Source organism: Plutella xylostella, chromosome 22 (genome assembly GCF_932276165.1).
Source record: "Plutella xylostella chromosome 22, ilPluXylo3.1, whole genome shotgun sequence".
NCBI lineage: Eukaryota > Metazoa > Arthropoda > Insecta > Lepidoptera > Plutellidae > Plutella > Plutella xylostella.
The window spans coordinates 10,888,017-10,908,837 of record NC_064002.1 but is presented as its reverse complement, the minus strand read 5'-3'; the positions used below and the strand labels follow the sequence as shown (position 1 = coordinate 10,908,837).

The 20,821-nt window shown below is 41.5% G+C and overlaps 1 protein-coding gene across 1 annotated transcript in view; it reads right to left on the bottom strand.

The window, feature by feature from the left end:
* The window catches only part of LOC105381728 (protein qui-1), a 123,127-nt gene that overhangs the window by 44,803 nt on the left and 57,503 nt on the right, over positions 1-20,821 (bottom strand). The window contains exons 6-12 of the mRNA XM_048628841.1: positions 13,490-13,644; positions 11,259-11,427; positions 8,079-8,238; positions 6,128-6,872; positions 5,629-5,772; positions 2,701-2,901; positions 2,185-2,363 (exon numbers count right to left, since the gene is read on the bottom strand). Coding sequence (XP_048484798.1) covers positions 2,185-2,363; positions 2,701-2,901; positions 5,629-5,772; positions 6,128-6,872; positions 8,079-8,238; positions 11,259-11,427; positions 13,490-13,644 — 1,753 coding nt within the window. The remainder of the gene's footprint in view (positions 1-2,184; positions 2,364-2,700; positions 2,902-5,628; positions 5,773-6,127; positions 6,873-8,078; positions 8,239-11,258; positions 11,428-13,489; positions 13,645-20,821) is intronic.

The window sequence follows — 20,821 nt, the reverse complement described above, 5'->3', positions numbered from 1 at the left end:
AAGCGTTAACATGTAAATATTACTACACGAGTAAATGCAGCATAAAATACAAAACCCACAAATCAAACTAAAAGTGTTTACTCCACACACTGAGGATGCAAGTTTTTATACAAACAGAAAACCAGCGAATGCACCGAGAAATCCGTTTGAAAAATCCCAGTATAATATTTCAGTAGCATTGGTGCGCTTTTCAAGATACTTCAAGTTATACCGTCAGTCACTCGTGGCTGGTATGGATTCGATGGAGTGAAACTTCGCCTACCCAACTTCATGATGTGATTTATCGACGCTATAACATCACTTGTTGTGAGGTCCGCATTGGGAAACCTGTATGTACCTTTTAGTCTATGCCTATATGTACCTATATTTCTTTCCAATTACCAAAAATCGTCGAATAAAAGTTGTTTAGAAATGCCCTTCTGAGTCACCCCTTTTCGGCTTACTATAGTCTTTTTCAACACTTTTTCTGTATTATAAAAGTTGAAAAGTAGTAAAATATCCAAATATCGAAAGGAGTTCCTAGTATATCCGGAGTGAACAGTTTCCATTTAGAGAAACCTACATAAACCGCGAGTAAATATGAACAGAAAACTCGTGTTTTCTCACTGAATTGATAAAGAAAAGACTTGGTTCTGTGTGTGAGAAGGAAATGTTTACTAAGCTAAGACAACACTGCTCACGAACATTGTTAAACTGCAAACTCCAATACCAGTAGTTAGGTGAGGTTTATTTGAAGTTCTTACTGTGCATAATACTCGTACAAATAAGGAAAGGTACGTAAGTAAGTCGACTATATTATGCAGGTCTGTGGAAGAAATGCTACATTCTAGTCATTCTAACCATTGTCTTCGAATTCATCATCACTCGTTCATATTCACTACTAATGTATCTTACATTATTGGTATCCATCGTTTCATAATTTGATTATTTTTTCATAATAATATAGAGTTTTACCATCGTCTTATACCGCGAAAACGGTATCCTACGAACGTTTTGTCTTTTCGTAACCTATTTATACTTGGTTAAGAGGATTTAAGGTAAGCGTCCACCTATCGGTATCGTACGTATAGCATAGCAACAAACGGATTGTCATAAAAATGTATGGAGAAACGGCGCCGGCAATGCCGATGAAATGGACGCACTTGTGTGAATAGAATGTGATGCACCCGTTGCGTAATATGGACGCTTCGCTTACCTATAAGAGACAAGTACTAGTAAAGATTTCAGTATGAAAATTTAAGTCTAAATTAAATATATTTCATAATGGCTTATAAACCGAGGCCGCCGCTACCGGCTGAATCTGTGCTGTCCGTCCGTCTGTCAATTAGCAGCGGCCCGTTGTGTCTCGCTTCGATTATTTTAAAAGGGTAGCTACAAAATCACTTTGCTAATAATACGGACATTCATTACGTACTTACTAGTGAATATTATGTAGGCACGAGGTTGGGTTATTAGTTTCATAATCTTTGTCTTTTGTATTTATATAAATAGAAATGTTTACACATATCGGAACTAGGTACCTTTACATAGCGATTAACTATTCATCATCATCATCATCACGACCCATCACGTCCCCACTGCTGGGGCACGGGTCTCCTTCCAATGAAGGAAGGGTTTAGGCCTAGTCCATCACGCTGGCTGGCTGATTAACTATTATTAAATTTATAATATACTGCGACTCTACGAGTGTACATAAATAGAGCACAATGAAATTGGAAAACAATGGTGTATTTATTTGTTCAATATTTATTGTGAATGATAAAACTGCTGCGCCACAGATATATTTATAATGTCTCATCAAACTAACGTAAATATATTTCTGCTATTAGGTACGATGCAAGAATACAATATCCACACTAGACCATTCACAGGATTCAATCGCCCACGGAATGGAAATTTTGTATACCTATACCTACTTAAACGCGCGATGATGCCAGAAAGGCACTAAGAACCATCCGATCTTACGCAAATCGATCCAAATAAGACCGAAATACAGCAGAAAGTCAAAGTTGCAGACAGAAACCTTCATCCTTCACCTGCAATATTTAAGCTAGGATATCAATGGCATTCAAAAACCTACTGCTGCCAGCAGAAAGTCGAAGATGCAGACAGTGGCGTCCTTAACCATTCACCTGCAATATTTACGCTAAGACACCAAAACACCGCACCCACAAATCCACCTACCGCAGCCAGCAGAAAGTCAAAGTTGCAGACAGTAGCGTCCTTCAGCTTGGTGAAGTCTCCGGCCAGCAGCAGGTGCAGCCAGGACTCCTCCACGTGCCGCTGGGTGAAGGCGGCGGCGGTGCGGCTGCCCGAGTGGAAGGGCGTCGAGTCGAGGAGCGCGTCGTCTTCGTCCACGCAACCTGTGCCGGGTTAATATGTGGTTAATGTTGGGTTACAACATTGGGGTGTACATAAAAAAAAAGGAGTTAAGAATGGCGTAGCAACGCACCCTTACGGACGCCGACGGTTGGAGAGCTATTGGCTCGGGGTCAGGTCAAGAGATTTCAGGCATAGTGAACAGTGCAAGAGTAGTGGATGACTGAAGTTATGACTAAAGTTGGAGTTAATATGTATAAGTTTCAAATATAGAATTTAACAAAATGACTAGGAAAACGTTTTCGAGACCTCTAGAGCGAGTTTGAAGGAAAACTTGTCGTCCGCTGCGCCCCGTGCTAACCCTGCACTAAAAACACTTACCCGGCTCCTGCGCCTCAGACGTATCTGTATCATCAGCATCAGCGAGGAAGTGTGCGAAGTGCAGCGCGGCGAGGTCACTATGAGCGTCCCGCAGCGCGCTTTGCACGCGCACGTAGCGGCGGCGCGCCCGAGCTGAGGCGGCTGCGGCGCGCCATCGCCACGTGCAGCGCCCGGAGACCACGTTCTCTTGGAGGAGGGTGCCTGAGGAAGAGCAGTTTGGTGTTAGGATTTATCATGGAGAGCTGATTTTCCACATTTAGCCTCTAAGGTTGGCCATTATGCGTGAAATACCTATGGGGGCCAGCCAAGCTCACCGCCTCCGTAGATCTGAGGGTTTGTGACCGTAATAGTTAGCTCTGTTCATATTATTATTATTATGTTGTGTCGTTACCATCTCGGGACCATGGGGTCCCGGGCATTTGGAAGGCGTGCATGGGGCCGAAGCCAACATGTAGAGGCCCTTTTGACAACATTAATCTATATGAAATGTGACACTAACCGACGATTTTCCCTATGAAAACTATAGAAGTGAGCCCAAGGAAAATCCCCGGTTAGTGCAGGACTATTGTAGGATATGGAGAAAACTTATACAGGGTTATGGAATGGGGTGCTAAATGGACTGGGTATCTGGGAATATGGAAGAACTATGGCCCCTGCCTGGACCTATATGTTTCACATACGGATAAAAAGGCAGGGGGTGACTCGCACACACATTAAATGGGCCCCCCAAAACAGTCGCTAGCACATTACAGTGACGTAGCAACAAGGGGGCAACATGGCATGAGGTGCTGAGGGTGGAGAGGTATAACAAGGCTCTCAGAGCAATCACGGATGCCGGTCAAGACCCCTACAAGCACTTACTGGATATACTTCCTTCCTCCGAGCATTTCTGCTCTAGCGGTACACCACTCAAGCCAGCCAATGAAGGCAAGCAAGAGGTGGGAGACCCTGTTCATCGTCAGTGTTCACTCTGGACAACCAATAAAGGCAAACCAGAGATGAGGAACAGGGGTTCTCCCCGGCATCGGGTGGGTGGGGTCGCTAATGCCCAACAGCTCGCCACAAGCTGCCCTGCCGCGTTATTATTATTATTATTAAGCTTATAAGTATTGTATACTAACTAGTTTTAAGCCTTTTTTTGAAAAGATGGCTCAGGAGTTTCTTGCCTCCGTTCTTCTCCTTAGACAGAAAGAGCCCCCCCTTATCCGAACGGAGAGTAGTTTGTAAAAATTGACGTTCATCAGAAAAAAATATATTTTTACGATGAATAAAAAAAATTGACTTTGACTTTGACTTTAGTACCTCACGCCTTTGCAATGTCCCCACATAGGTAGGTATTTATTATTTATTTATTTTATCTTCCTCCATGCAATTTCTGCAGAGGAGTGATGTAGATTTTCATGCGATAAAGGTGTTTAATTAACCGGCAGTGGCCTGTTATGTTTCGTCTTAGGATAAGAAAATGACATGGTGAAGCGACCTCATACCGTATTGTTTAAGTTAGAGATTTTAGTTCCTATACGTGTCGTCTATTATTAAAAATGATTATACCTACTTGAGCCATAAAAACGTGCGAACCATTCAGACCAACACTAACTTATCAGAGCTCGCGTTTGCACTTAGGGCAGACTGCATAATATGCTAAATAATTATAATAATGTTAACGAGTGCAAATGTAAAAAAAAACACTTTTTAGGTTACAACAGGATAATTTGTGTCCTATTCGGAGATGTTTACATAATAGGAGAGAGCGTGATTTATGCGTGTAACGCATGAATCATGAGTCCGATAGATAGAGATATTGAAAGAACTGGAACCTAGGTATAGGTAAAGAAAAAAGTTACTAACGAACGAATTCAATTCGATTTCGAAACGACGGGAAAAATTCAGCTTCCCTGGTGTTCACTCTTGGATTAAAAAAGTAGCAAAAAACTGAAGCCTGACAATTGAAAAGTTACGCCTTACGAAATACCTATAAGTACCTGTGTAACTCGATAATTTTCATCAGAGACTTTTGTCTTCCTTTGCCGTTATAGAAACGGAATTTCTGCAGACTTCTTTATGTGATTTTGATCCAACTAAATTGTATAATTGGAGACGACAAATGCATTGATGCAGTAAATGAAAGAAACGAATGCCATTGCATACGATTACGCCAGAACTTCGATTAGAAATGCTAATGTCATTACGACGTAGCTTAGATCCAGCATCAATGCATGATTTTTCATGAATTATTCAACTTTGAAAACTGTTTTGCATCAATCGGAACAGTCGTGTTTGCTGAATGCATTACGATTGTGCGAGCACGTGCAAGTGAGCTCCATCCAATATTCAATCAGACCAAAACCGCAGAATCAATTTAAAACTTTTGAGCGGATTTCGATATTTGCTTATATTTGGAAACTTTGAGCAGCCACAGAGCTTTATCATTATTAATGGCTACCTCTGCCTTTTGTATAAATTCATTGGTAATATTTCCTAATATTAAATTTTTGGAATTATCCCCACAAACTTAAATGCTATAACTTATAGCCATGACAATTTTCACGTACTTAACTATGTTTTGTAATTTTTCTATCAGTAAAATCTGTTTTTCTATAGATCTATAGCTATATCAACGTATTTCCAACGTATCACTGCATACGTGGGTAGATCTGTGGAGTAGGTAGGTACCAAATAAATGTACATTTTTGTCTTTCTTCTTAGGGTTCCTCAAAACGTAAAAACGGAACCCTTAAAGAATCACTTTGTTGTCTGTACGTCTGTCTGAAAGGTCTGAAGTTGGTATTATGGTGGATAGTAAAATTATAGCATGGATGTGTTATGACGAGATGTAACGTAACGTGACGTGACTTGACGTGACGACGCGACATGGTGTGACGTTATGTAGCCAGGATGTGACAAGACGTGACGTGACGCAATACTCACTCATCATAAACTTGGCGGCACATAGCGTGGAGAAGTTGAAGTTGGCGTCGCGCAGAGAGATGACGGCGTCGCTGTTGGACGTCGGCATCAGCAGCTCCAGCAGCTCCAGCTCCGTCAGGCCGAACTCCGAGCAGGTTATGTAGCCTGGAATTTAAGCTTGAGTGAGATAACATGTGACACAAACTCTCAATTAATGTTACCACTATAAACTATATAATGATTATGGCACTAAAATATAATCAGTCAATGAATTGCATGGTAGCTAGTGGTGTCACTTAGGTCTCATCATCGGGTTACATGCGAGAGCCTATGTTTTAATTCAAGGTTTCAACCTAGTGCGAACCAAGTTTCATGAAAATCAGACAAGTAGTTTTACATAAAATAGTGACAAACATAAATCCACATTTATAAATGTTCGCTTTTGTAATAGCTTATTGCTCTAATAGTAGCACACTGAACATATTATCATATATCTGTATATATTTATATTGTTATTTACCTGCCAATTTACTGAACGCTTTCGCTCCGAACACCAGTTCTAAGTTATCAAAGGCACCGTCGATGTAGTCCCCGTAGCTGTGGTTCTCCGGAGTCTCGGCGATCGCGTCCAGCAAGTAGTAGCAATGCTGAACCTTGAACTTCTCCTTCTGAGCTGGAGTCAACTGGAGCTGGTCCAAGGGAACCGCACTAGTGCACACTAGAAACACATTCCTGGGCAAAGACATCGGCAACCAAGACAACCCCGTCACTATATCACATTCCAAAGGATTAACTCTATGCACATTGTCTATAAATATCAGTAAGACCTCGTTATCCATATCCTCGCATCTCCGTAGAAGGCTCTGGAACCAGTTGTTTATGTATAGAGGATCAAAGCTCGCGTCTTTCGGTAAATATCCTTCTGGAATGTTCAAGATGATCGAAATTTGTTGGCACATGACCCTGAGTAGCTCCAGGTTATAAGCGGATCTGGGGGTTGCTGCTGAGAATCGAATTATCCTCAGCACTGGTTTAGGGAATATCGTTTCGCAATTGAAGTATAAGTGCGTCAATAAGGTGCTTTTTCCCGAGGCGTCAGGGCCGTATATTAAAACGGGGTTGTGTCTCGTTTTGCTATCGTAAATCTGTTTCATATTGCTTAGTATACTGTTGGCTGCGTCTTCCACTTGCTTAACTGTTACCTTATATAGATTATTATGTTCTATGCATATTCTAAGATGAGTGATGTGTTCTAGGAAAACTTCCTGAAACAAAATACAAAACTGTTTAAAACAAAGGCTTAAATTAATTAAAATAGATAATCTCTATCCGATTCAAATATTTATTCATTCATGAGATACAAGAGTTCCTACTAGTATACTAGTATCTCATTACACACGTTATCCCTACAAAAATATAAACTCTCAAGTCGACGAAAAGTTTCTCAAACAGAAACTTCAACTTACGTATGCAATTTTAACGTTTGAATTGAACTTTCAAACTTCCCAAGGTAAATTTTTAGATGTTGAAAACGAAACAAGGGATGTCTCTCGAGTGAAAATAATTGCAAGTACCACTTTGATCTCAAACAATGAACGCCTGAGTAAAACTTGGGCAGACAACATCAAGAACAGAGGGGTACACTTTATCTTACGATAAAAGAAGATTCGCAGAGCTTCTGCACGACTTTATCTCGTCGTGTTAAACGTACGAATTGCATCTTTCGTTCGTTCGTGAGATAGAATAACCCTCCAGGCAACAATGAAATTTAACGGCAAGATAAACGGTTGTTTTCTAAGTTCCGAAACTCCAAGTTTCCTTTTGTCGGACAAGCGTTATATTGCGATATAAAGGAGATAATTGGGCTGATAATTTTCTGGTATTCGGTTGTTCTATAATTTAAATTAGATAATGGAAAACGTTTCCGTTTATTTTGCTTAGTTAAACCGTGCAAATTTTGTCTGTAACACTTTTAATTTACTGTATTTTATTCCAAGAATATCATACGCGTAAAGTTTCAAATGTTAAAAGACTTCACTTATATTATACATTATTTGGAATTAGCGATCATGACATTTTCCTACCTTATTTCACCCTAAAATAATTCGATTTTTAGAACTAAGAGTGCAAATCGACATCGCTACCGCTTATCTAACCCACACCACACCCCTATTTCACACGACAACAATATCCCTTATAGCTCTGTGGCCGCTACACGGGTAAGTTATCGACGTACATAAAAACTCGTTTATTGCGAGTTCCACCAATCACATCGACGTATCTTCGGCAAATCGCGACATGGTGACGTTTATCTAACCATCCATAACAGACCCGTGTAGCAGCTCAAAAGGTCTTCCAACCCCACAGTACCTGCACAGTCTTTTTCCGTCCCTTCCCCTGGTGAATCTATAAATCTAAAGTTTATTTAGCCTATACCCCTTACCCCTGAAATACTTTTATCCCCACAGTACCTGCACAGTCTTCTTCCTGCCCTTCCCCTGGTCGGGCTCCGTGCTCAGACTCTCGTCGACCAGCGCCGCCACCGCCGCCACCACCTGCTCCCGGAGGGGGGCGAGCCGCTCCTCGCACTCTGAGGGGGGATCCGTCCGGGATGATTCGGCTGAACTTGGCCTGGGTAAGGGAGAGGGAGATTAGATGTAGAGGTCAGCTGCATAAGTCGTTATACACTTCTGTACCTTGTCAAACTGACGAACCGTCAATATTTCAATGAATGGATAGACGGTTTCAGATTGACAAGGTACAAAAGTGTATAGCTACTTCTGCAACTGACTGTACCTATTATGTTGGTATGGCATTTTTCATCACTCTTGTTCGGAATGTATAGTTAATATATTATTTGTATTGAAAATAGGGATCCGTATATGTGTCTCTTTTAGTACATCCATCCAAAGATTGTCTGGAAGCGATAGCTATAAGCGATAAGACCACCTTTTGTACCCTAATTAAGTTGTAATGTGAATATGTATGGTAAATTATTTCTTGTTGTACATTGGCACATTTTTCTAAAATGCATAAGAATGATGTACGCTACTAACCCACCAACCTTATAAATATTTACTTTATAATATATTATATAACTAAGCTGCGTAGTGTTTCGTTACAAAAAAGCACATTTGCTGAGATTCTACTCGAAGTTTACAGCTCCCATCCAATGCTACAAGAGTTATTTTAATAATCAAATAAGCTTGAGTTAACGGAATGAAGAAGGGTGTTATTCTGAGGCAAAATTAGTATAACAATAACGTAATTATTACATCCAAATAATGCATAATTTAATACCCTCCAGCAGCCAGAAAGTTTTAATTAATTATGAAAGGCTTTGATAACAATCAGTCAATTATATTCTTCTTTGATAACCTTAATTATATTTGGAGATAATTAACATACACAATTTGGTGTAACTTTCCACAGTATTTTGGTAGTCTAAAATTTGAATATTCTCAAATTTTAATCTGTATGAAACAGGAAAGGATTAAATAATGATGCGTAAATAGATGGATGGAAAAATGTTTCTGAAAACTACCTAACTAGGTACTGTCTTAACAAACTGCAAATGTAGGTATTAGAGCAAGCAGCTAAAATTATATTGAAAGAAAATACTGAAAGACATTACAGACACTCGTCCGGCCCCAAAAACCACTTCCTTTTATAATCTTTACTATTATCTACATCTCTTCTAAAGTTACCAGAGCAGCCGGCAAAAGGTCCCGGGATCAATCCCCGGCCGGGGCAGGAATTTATTTTAAGACGGGCGTTGTGTGTTAAATGTTTGTGAGTCTTTCAGGCTCATATCATGTAGTAAATTACAGTACCATGTGTTTTCATTTGTTTTTTATTCCTCTCGTAATAAATGACATAAAAGCTACTGTACTCACTCGAGCCGTATAACATGCGCTTCCGGCAGCACGTGAACCATCCGCCTCTGCAGTGCGCGCCGGTCCAGAGTAAGCGAGTCACCCGCTTTTCATTGTACATTTTTGTACTCACGTAAGGTCGCGAGCCTCATCATCCACTGCTGGACATAGAGCTCTCCCAAGGAACGCCACAACACTCGGTCCTCGGCCTTCCTCATCCAACCACTACCGGCTACCCGCCGATCGTCAGTTCAGCGGGCAGGAGGGCGTCACACGCTGCGTTTGCCAGTTCGCGAGCCTTTTTTTTATTAATCTCGTAACAAATGACTTAAAAAGCCACTGTACTCACTCCAGTCGTATAACATGCGTCTCCGGCAGCACGTGAAGCATCCTTGTCTGCAGCTGGCGCACGCGGGCGCGGGCCGGCGCCGCCGCCGGGGGGTCGTCGGCCTCCAGCTCCGGCGGCTCTCGCAGCACCGCCACCACGCCCTTGGGGCTCCGGTCGAGTGTAAGAGAGTCACCCGCTTGTCGCTGCACATTTGTACATTTGGGAACAGAGCGTGCCATCAAAACAGCTCCGGAACCTGTCAGGACATCAGCACCCCGAGGCGACTCTCCTTGTGAGTACTGTAGCTATACGCTGCAGCGGCTTGATCTACTGCTCCATGTATCCCTGATGTCAGACTGCCGTCTGACTGAAGGTATGCCTGTAGTTTATGACCAAGTCGTCGGGAGCGACAGGTCACTATATCAAGTAGTTTAGAAAACGGGTTACGTGTACATTTGTACCCACGTGACAGGTCGCGAGCCTGTTTTAATTACTGTCCCAATAAATAAACTAAAAGCAACGTGACTCACTCGAGCCGTATAACATGCGTCTCCGGCAGCACGTGAAGCATCCTTGTCTGCAGCTGGCGCACGCGGGCGCGGGCCGGCGCCGCCGCCGGGGGGTCGTCGGCCTCCAGCTCCGGCGGCTCTCGCAGCACCGCCACCACGCCCTTGGGGTGGCCGGTCCAGAGTAAGCAAGTCACCCGCTTTTCGCTGTATATTTTGTACTCACGTGATAGGTAGGTGAGCCGTATCCTTGTTTTTGAATGAGTCATGCACTTTAGGAATCTAGAATCTAGATATGCAGATTTCCTCACGATGTTTTCCTTCGCCGTAAGAGTAATGGTATTGCTCTTACGGTGTAGCATTGTCAGCGCCGGGATTCGAACCCGCATCTTTAACGTTCGAAGCGGGCGCTTATCTGACTGAGCCACCACCGCTCGTGTTTTTTTTTACTCTCCTAACAAATGACTTAAAAGCTACTGCACTCACTCGAGCCGTATAACATGCGTCTCCGGCAGCAAGTCACCCGCTTTTTGCTGTACATTTGTACTCACGCGAACCGTATCGTAGATTTTGAATGAGTCATGCGTTTAAGGTACGAAATGAAATGAAATGAAACGAAACGAAACGAAACGAAACGAAACGAAACGTCATAGTCATAATCTACCACCATTTCACAAAGGCCCCGTCATTAAGGAGGAAAGAAATGGCGAAGGCTAGAATCTAGATATGCAGGTTTCCTTACGATGTTTTTCTTCACCGTAAGAGCGACGGTATGAAATGTACTTACTTAAATTCCAAAGAACTCATTGGAACACGTCAGCGTTGGGATTCGAACCCGCATCTTTGGCGTGAGAAGAAGCGGGCGCTTACCTGACTGAGCTACCACCGCTCGTATTTTTTATTATTCTCCTAACAAATGACTTAAAAAGCATCTCAACTCACTCAAGCCGTATAACATGCGTCTCCGGCAGCACGTCAAGCATCCGCCTCTGCAGAGCCATCACGCGGGCGTGGGCCGGCGCCGCCGCCGGGGGGTCATCGGCCTCCAGCTCCGGCGGCTCTCGCAGCACCGCCACCACGCCCTTGGGGTGGGTGCCGGTGGAGAGGAGGTCTGGTGGGAGATAGGTTGTTAGTAAATGGTGGGAGGGATGGTAAAATGTGTGTGAATTAAAGGTACTCCATGCATCGCGACAGTCGTCGGCCGCGCGCGACTGTCATTTTGTCCCCTATATGTCTGTCGCAGCTACACCCGAGTCCGCGTTGTTCTATGGTCGCAGCAGTGCCATACATTTTCATACTCTGACAGTCGTAAGCAGCGCGCGGCCTACGACTGTCGCGATGCACGGAATGGTACCTTAAGGCCCTGTTCCACAATGTCTGGTTAGTGGCTACCTGTGAGATAAAATACATGCTGTCACTCTCTTTTATTATTTTTTTGACAGTGACAGCATGTATTTTACCTCACAGGTAGCCACTAACCAGACATTGTGGAACAGGGCCTTAGGGTAATAAATAGCAAATATTTCAGTTAAAAAAGGGTCTCAGAGGGTCATTCAGACTAGAAGTCCAGCAGTGAGTAAGGTATTTTTATTATATTTATTTGTTATGCATTTTTATTTGTAAAGTACTTATTTAAGTAAGTAAATCATCATGTTTTTCTAAGTTATTTCTTGCCACTTGCATATTTCCAAATATCAATGTTTATAATTGTGTTAACAATATTACTTAAATTTAATATCCCCGACATGTAGACAAGTTACTTTGCCATTGCATATAATATGAAGAAAAATATGTACCTATACATACACGCATGATTTCTGTACAAATCAAGACCCCTTGAAATAATTATAAAAATAAATAAATAAATATGTGGGGACATCTCACACACGGCCATCCGACCCCAAGCTAGGCAGAGCCTGTGTTATGTGTATCGGACAGCTGATATATCTACACAAATACATAGATACATATTAAATATAAATATCAACACCCAAGACCCGAGTACAAATATCTGTCTTTAAACAAATATCTGCCCCAGCCGGGAATCGAACCCGGGACCTTCGGCTCAGTAGTCAGGGTCACTAGCCACTACACCAGTCGGCCGTCTAAAGCTATGTAAGTAGGTAAAGCTACACCTCTTGATAGAAATAACAATTCACTGAAGTCTTCAAATAGCCATTAAGTAATGCTATCTATAGCCATAGATCTTTACTTTAATAAAACTTTGCAATAAAATTCAAGACTTTGCTTCAAAACATAAACAAAGCTTCGTAATGAAAGCTCACAAAGGGACGTTTCATTTCACTGTCCATTTTTTATCCATCCGTCTTGCATTAAACAGTAATACAATACGCTCTGTTAAACAAATCGCTTCAGGGCAATAAGATCTCAGATTTGCTTAAGGTACTTATATAAATAGAATGCGGCAATGCTAACTTTGTAACGAGTAAATGAATGAAGAAGCTTTATTGATACTGAGATATGATAAACCGTGAGTCAGCCATTATATCTACTTAATACACACTCTCTTTTTCTGTCTGTACAAACTTCCTATTGGCTTATAAAAAGATGATGCTATGACATAATAGCACTCGTGTACCGGTGTACCAATTCCGATACGTTTACGATATATCCGGGGCCGACGGTTATCTCGAACGGGATAATCGCTAATCCCGTAAACCAAGTGTCGTGAACATTTTAGAGGCACTCCTCGATCGATCTCGACTACGCGGTTCATTTATTTTCATTATTTTGCCCGACAGTCTCTGTTCTCACTTCGTTTTATGATTACGTAGTAAAGCTTTAGTATTATCATTACTGGTAGTAAAAGCTCAGTAGCCATTTGGGGATGTTATGTTATGGAACTTGTGAAATACGGTATTTTTCTTCGTTGTGTAATGTTTGTATGTTTTGTGTGTTTCTGTTTCTTGTTAGAATCCTATTGGGTGTTAGCGGATTTAAAAACCTTAACTATAAGGATAAGAATTTACTCGATAAAATTAGAAGAATGAATGAGAGAAATGAATCCTAGAATTGTATACTTATATCGTAACAAACTACTTACTCTGTCTACACTAAACCAGAAGTACCTACTTATAGCTTACATACACCAGCAACGATTAGTTTGCCTACTAGGAACGCAGCCTGTATAACAACAAAATCTTCTTTCTCACCCAAAGCCAGCTCGCACTGTATCTCCACAGGGCTCTTCAGCAGCCCAGCCACGTCCACGCCTCGAGCCATCGCGTCGAGCGCTGCAGCGGTGAATGCGTCCTGCACCTCGGACAGACTACGACGCTGCTCTGTACGGTCTTGCAGGTCGCTGAACCTGAGGGTAGAAGATTGTGCTCAAGTAAAGTGGACATAGGATAGCGCTGCAGCGCTTACCATTCTTGCTGGTCACAGAACCAGGGGTTGAAGATTTTGTTTAAGTAAAAAAAAAAACAAATATCCCGACGAATTGAGAACCTCCTCCTTTTTTTGAAGTCGGTTAAAAATGGAATAGAATTTAGCGCTGCAGTGCTTACCACTCCTGGATGTCACCATAGGTGCGCTAGATACGCATTTACAGTTCTCCCATATTAATAATGCGCATGCAAATCTTCGCAAACTGTCGTATTCCCGAAAACACCCGAATCAGTGCCTTAAACAAAGCACTTGCATTTTGATCCTTGTTCGAAAGAAATAGTAGTCAATATCATGTGACACATAATCGAAAACAATTTGGGCCGTCGTCGGTGGCTGTCACCGATCAGTCAAGGGTCTCAAGGTCAAGATCAATATTACTTTTATGGAATTATAAAGAGCTGCAATTACACATCGTTCTTGTTATTTTTTTCAAATGTGAATTTAATTTCAACTTTAATTATTTTTGACGATGCCATATTATGAGGCACATTTAAGAATAAAATATGCGTCACATTGATAGACTTCACTTTGCCAATAAAGCCACACCCAAAAGACCAAGTTTGTAATTGTAATATTATTGTGAATGATCAGCGCTGTAAATACTTTTGAACTGAGATTTTAATGTAAACATTTTTATTAATGTGAAATAATCAGTGCTGTAAATACTTTTGAACTGAGATTTCAATTTTTTTATATAAACCTGTGTTTGAAATCCATTTCTCCTTATAATATAAACCTAGTGTTATTCAAACCTTCTTTCATCCATCTTTACATCAGCTTCAGTAAGACACTTGAAAAGTACCTATTGTAACATTTTCGAAGTAAATTTTAATATTATGGAATATTATGAATTATCGAATCAAATTTCGTTACTGATAAATCAATTATCTCTTTTAGCACCAATTACATAATTCTACTAAAATTTCATGAAGAAAATGCACTTAACCACTCTAAATACATAATAGTTTTCTAACGCTCGGGAATACGACCGTTGCCGAACAATGACGAAGATTTCTATGTGCATTATCAATTTTGGGGAACTGTACAGTGCTCCAAAATTGATAATGCGCATAGAAATCTTTGACAGATCGGTTGTTTTCGATTATGTGACACATGATATTGACTCACTATACTATTGGGGGGCTTATCGCTCACGTCCGTAGGTACAAACCCTAGTTACCCTACACGTGTCCCCTGGGTGGTGCTAACGAGTGACAACGCCGAATGTCGGGCGGCGGTAAATCGACGAGACCTCCTCTCCTAGCAGAGGCGGCGATCTCCCGCCGTAAAAAAGGAGAATCACCAACACGCCTGCCAAGCGCGGTGATTATGGCAAATACACCTCCTGATGGAAAAAACAAAGCCCCGGCCCCCAGTCCCCGGCAGCCCCGCTATCCCGGACTCCGGTAGCGGTCACGGTAACGGCGGGGCAGGGGGTGCGAAGAATCTCCGGCAGAGAGTCGGCTACCAGCCCAACCGACCCTTGCACCTGGCAACATATAACGCACGGACACTGAGGGAAGACGTGAAGATAGAGGAGCTGGAAGAGGAAATCAGCAAGCTAAAATGGGACATTATAGGGTTATCCGAAGTCCGACGAGAGGGAGAGGATACGGAAATTCTCCAGTCCGGAAACTTGCTGTACCACCGGGAGGGCGACCAACTGTCCCAAGGGGGTGTCGGGTTCATCGTCAACAAGTCCCTCGTCAACAACATCGTTGAAATCGGAAGTGTGTCGGCACGGGTTGCGTACCTCATCCTGAGAATATCTAAACGATACTCAATAAAGGTCATACAGGTTTACGCACCCACATCTAAGCACACCGATGATGAGGTCGAACTTGCGTATGAAGACGTATCGTCTGCCCTGCGTAAGCTCACTACTCATTTCACGGTGGTGATGGGGGACTTTAACGCGAAACTCGGAAAACAAGAAGGCGGCGAGACGAAAGTGGGGTCACATGGATTTGGAGTCCGGAACCATCGTGGGCAAATGCTGGCTGACTTCTTGGAGAAGGAGGGCCTCTATATGATGAACTCCTTCTACAAGAAGAAGCCACAAAGGAAAAGGGGGTAAGTAATACGAGGTATAAAAACGAATGGTATAACATTCACAAGGTATATGCCCATATGATATAAATTTATTAAGTATACCGATCACTGTGCATAACAAACGAAAGACATAATTACTAAATACATAATTTCGTAAAGAATAACGTTCAAAAAGTATAATTTCAATTGATATATCGATTAAAACATATAAAGTTCATAATATATAACGTTTATAACATATATTATTCAACGGATATAATATCAATATGTATAATGAACAAAAAAATATATTATCATTGGTTTTGGTACTAGGGTTTTTCACAGCGATATTATTATTGAAGCTATTTTGGGAGACGCTCCGCTCCGCTTCGCTGCGCTCCGCTTTGGTTTCGACGAACATGTGCACCTAACACGCTCCTCCTCGCTTTGCTCGTCGTCGCACCTATCTTTAGGTTTTGGTATTAGGGTTTTTCACAGCGTTATTATTATTGAAGCTATGTTGGGAGACGCTCCGCTCCGCTTCGCTGCGCTCCGCTTTGGTTTCGACGATCATGTGCACCTAACACGCTCCTCCTCGCTTTGCTCGTCGTCGCACCTATCTTTAGGTTTTGGTGCTAGGGGGTTTGACGGCGTTGGGTAATTTAACACATATATGATATGAGAAGAACTTTATACAAAATGATAGTATATATTTTAATTGATATACGTAATGTATGTTATACGAATTGATATGAGTCCTCTTGAGTGTTAGTTATTTTGATATTATATGAAATGTAAGTTATACCAATTGAATCTTATACCTTATGAAAATATAGATGTTGTTGTTATACGTAACGTTCATTATATATTTTGAACGTTATTAATGTGAAATTATACATTTCGTTTTTATACGTCGCAATACGCACCCAGGAAAAGGACGTGGATTAGCCCCGATGGGAAGACTAAAAACGAGATCGACTTCATATTGACGGATAAGAAGCACATATTCAATGATGTCTCAGTGATCAGTAGGGTTAACTTAAGACCGGCAGCGATCACCGACTCGTAAGAGGCACTTTGAATATAAACTGCAAAATAGAACGCTCCCGTCTAATGAAGTCCACGCTCCGTCCTACTCCTGCTCAAATCCAGGATCCCGAAAGCTTTCAGTCTGAGCTTTGCGACCGCCTGATATGTTTAGAGAATTGCGTTACAGTTGACGATTTAAATAATAGGTTTGTGGAAACTGTCCGAGAGGTAGGATCGAAATATTTTTCGTCCCGAACCAACCGAGGACCTCAAAAACTCTCAGATGGGACTCTGAGTCTCATAAGAGAACGGAGAGAAATGAGGTTGCAGTCTTCAGTTGATATGGTCGAATACAGACGTCTAAACAGACAGATCGCCAAAGCAAGACGTTGCGATATGAGACGCTACAATTGCAAGCGCATTCAAGACGCAATAGAGCAAAACAAGGGCTCCAAAGTCTTTGCTAGAGATCGACCTGTTCGGCAGACTCTGTTGACCCAACTGAAGACCGACAGTGGCAACACCGTTTCATCAGTGCCCGAAATTCTGGGAGAAATTGAGAGATTCTACGGACAGTTATACACCACAACACAAAACCCTATTACCAGCGGTGCTCACGACAGCCGAGCGCCACTCACCCGACACTATACCGAAGATATTCCGGACGTCAGTCTAGACGAGATTGATTTGATTTTCAAAATTCTTTATTATCAATAAGTATAATGGTAACAAAACAGTACAACTAAAATATTATACTATTTTATGACATTGTGGTTTACACACTTAATTAGGCTGCAGACACCTTTGTAAGTTTACAAATTATTTGACTTAATGCTATTTACATCGATAAGTATTTTAGTAACAGAGTAGGAATGTACTAACTCGACAACAGTATTTTAAATGCGTACGATCTCATTAGTGTTGAAGACCATTTTTTGCCGGAGACCATTTTTTGCCGGGCGAGACGAGATTAGTATAGCTCTCAAACAGCTAAAAAACAACAAAGCTCCGGGAGATGATGGAATAACGACAGAACTTCTGAAAGCCGGCGGTAGACCGATTTTAATAGCACATCGGAGGCTGTTTAATTCCGTCATACTCGAAGGCACAAGCCCGGAGGCATGGAGCAGAAGTGTAGTGACTTTGTTCTTCAAGAAAGGCAACAAAGCCCTATTGAAGAATTATAGACCCATTGCACTTCTGAGCCATGTGTACAAGCTGTTTTCGAGAGTTATTACGAATCGTCTCGAGCAAAGACTCGACGACTTCCAGCCACCCGAACAAGCCGGGTTCCGAAAAGGCTATAGTGCCATAGATCATATACACACGCTTCGGCAGGTTATACAGAAGACCGAGGAGTATAATCTACCTTTATGTCTAGCGTTTGTGGACTATGAGAAAGCCTTTGATTCTATTGAGCTCTGGGCGATGCTTCAATCCCTTCAGCGGTGCCATATAGACTATCGCTATATCGAGGTGTTGAGATGTATGTACAATGCTGCCACAATGTCAGTTCGATTACACGAACATAGCACAAAACCGATCCAGTTGCAAAGGGGCGTGAGACAGGGAGATGTTATTTCTCCGAAACTGTTCACCTGTGCACTGGAAGATGTTTTTAAGCTTGTAGAGTGGAAAAGACTGGGCATTAACGTCAATGGCGAATATATCTCTCATCTACGATTTGCTGATGACATAGTTATTATGGCGGAAACGCTGGAGGAGTTAGGCGAAATGCTCACAGACCTCAATGATGCCTCTAAACAAGTTGGGCTGAAAATGAACATGGACAAGACAAAGGTCATGTCGAACGAACATGTTTCATCATCGCCCGTAACTGTAGGAGGTGTCACCATCGAAGTTGTCGATCAGTATCCCTACCTAGGACAAGTGATCCGATTAGGTAAATCCAACTTCGATAAAGAGGTAGCTCGTAGAATCCAACTCGGATGGGCAGCGTTCGGGAAATTACGACACATCTTCACTGAAAACATACCTCAGTGTCTGAAAACAAACGTTTTCAATCAGTGCGTGTTGCCAGTGATGACTTACGGAGCCGAGACGTGGTGCTTCACCAAAGGGCTTATCCACAAGCTCAGAGTTGCTCAGCGTGCTATGGAAAGGGCTATGTTAGGCGTGTCCCTGCGAGATAGGATTCGTAATGAAGAAATCCGCAGGAGAACTAAAGTTACCGACATAGCCAAAAGGATTAGCACGCTGAAGTGGCAATGGGCTGGCCACGTAGCCCGCAGAGCCGACGACCGCTGGAGTAGAAAGGTTCTGGAGTGGAGACCCCGTGTCGGCAAACGGCGTGTCGGTCGCCCCCCAACCCGTTGGTCTGATGATCTGGGGAAGGTAGCGGGAAGCCGCTGGATGCAGATGGCGGGTGACCGTTTGGGGTGGCGATCGTTAGGAGAGGCCTATGTCCAACAGTGGACTACAGAAGGCTGAGAGAGAGATATTGACTCCTATTTCTTTAGTACAAGGTGCAAAATGCAAGTGTTTTTTTAAGGCTCTTACGATTTAATGATTCGGGTGTGAAGATCTGCATGTGCATTATTAATTTTGGACAAGTGTAGCTATGCAAGCGCTTACTGTGATACTACGGTATACGTATAATATGGTATACGTAGCAGTGACTATAGAGTACGAGTACAGCTGGAACAATTTTGATGATGATTGGTAAGTATATGGCAAGCTTTTTACATACCGGAATTAAAACAGTTTTTTAAAAAGTGAAGTGAGTTCCAAGGCAACTAGTTTAAAATAAATATAAACTTAGAACAATACTTTTGATCTATCAATTTAATTCCTTTAACAAGCAGTTACTTTTTATGCTACTGAAATCACTTTCTAAAGCATCTTCCGTCTCAGGACTCCATCCATTTAGCCAATTAAATTACTTAATTGCCGACCAAGTGCTCATAATTTCGATTGTATTACTGTACAGGCTGTTGCAAAAATTGTCATTTTGAAAAACTTTTACTAAATATAATATACAATGTGTTGTTTTTCGAACCCGACAAACTTTAAGGGTGTATTCTACGAGTGATTACATTAAGAAAACACCCCCATATGTGGGGTCAAATCCCAATATTCTAGAAATGGCGGCTATTTTAAAGTTTTAGATACTTAGTTTTCATAAAAAATCATATCTCGAGATTTAAACGCCTTACGGACATGAAATAAAATGCTTTTATCCGCAAAAAGTCATTTCAATCCAATAAAAATATGCACAATTGCAAAAGTGACATAAAATAAGTAACAAGCACCTAATCTAGTTTTTTAACAAAAAAAAATCAGAATTTTTTTTTACATTTACTTGAATAACTTTGAAAATAGCCCCCATTTGATGGTATTAAGGCGTTTAAATCTCGAGATATTAATACAGATAAGCAACAAATAAAACTAAATATTTTACTCGATACGGATTGATCAATAAATCCTACTATCCCAATAAAATATGTTATGAACGTCAATAAAAATCTTCTACTTCAAGTAATGTCGCGAAAAGAGCAAGGAAAATACAACCGACGGGGAGAAATGAAATAAACATAACAGTAACTTACTATGTTATTGTGTCTGAGTGGCTTTATTTATCAAGCGGATAGCTCTCTTATTTCCACTTCCATTATTATAAATACATAATAAATAGTAATATACAAGACAATTTTCCGCGAATAATACCCACGTGATAGCCTCAAACGGATTATGGGAACGGTAATAACAGTTGTGTGCAAAAATATCATCTATTCCACTGTAATAAGAACGTGGGACACTGTCTCGTCAGTCTATATTAGTCCACTCCGGCCCCTTAATACTGTTCTATTTGTGATTCAAAGTTAGTTCTATAATAAACATAATATAAACTGTGAAATTCACAGTAGGCCAGCGACACCTGAGTTTCTCAATGAAACATAGATAATAATATCGGTGATAACAGCTACTGGTTCTGTTAGAAATGTATCATTGACTCATCGCTCATCGGTGATCTTTAGAGTTTATTTTAATTTCAATTAAATCTTACAAATACTCTT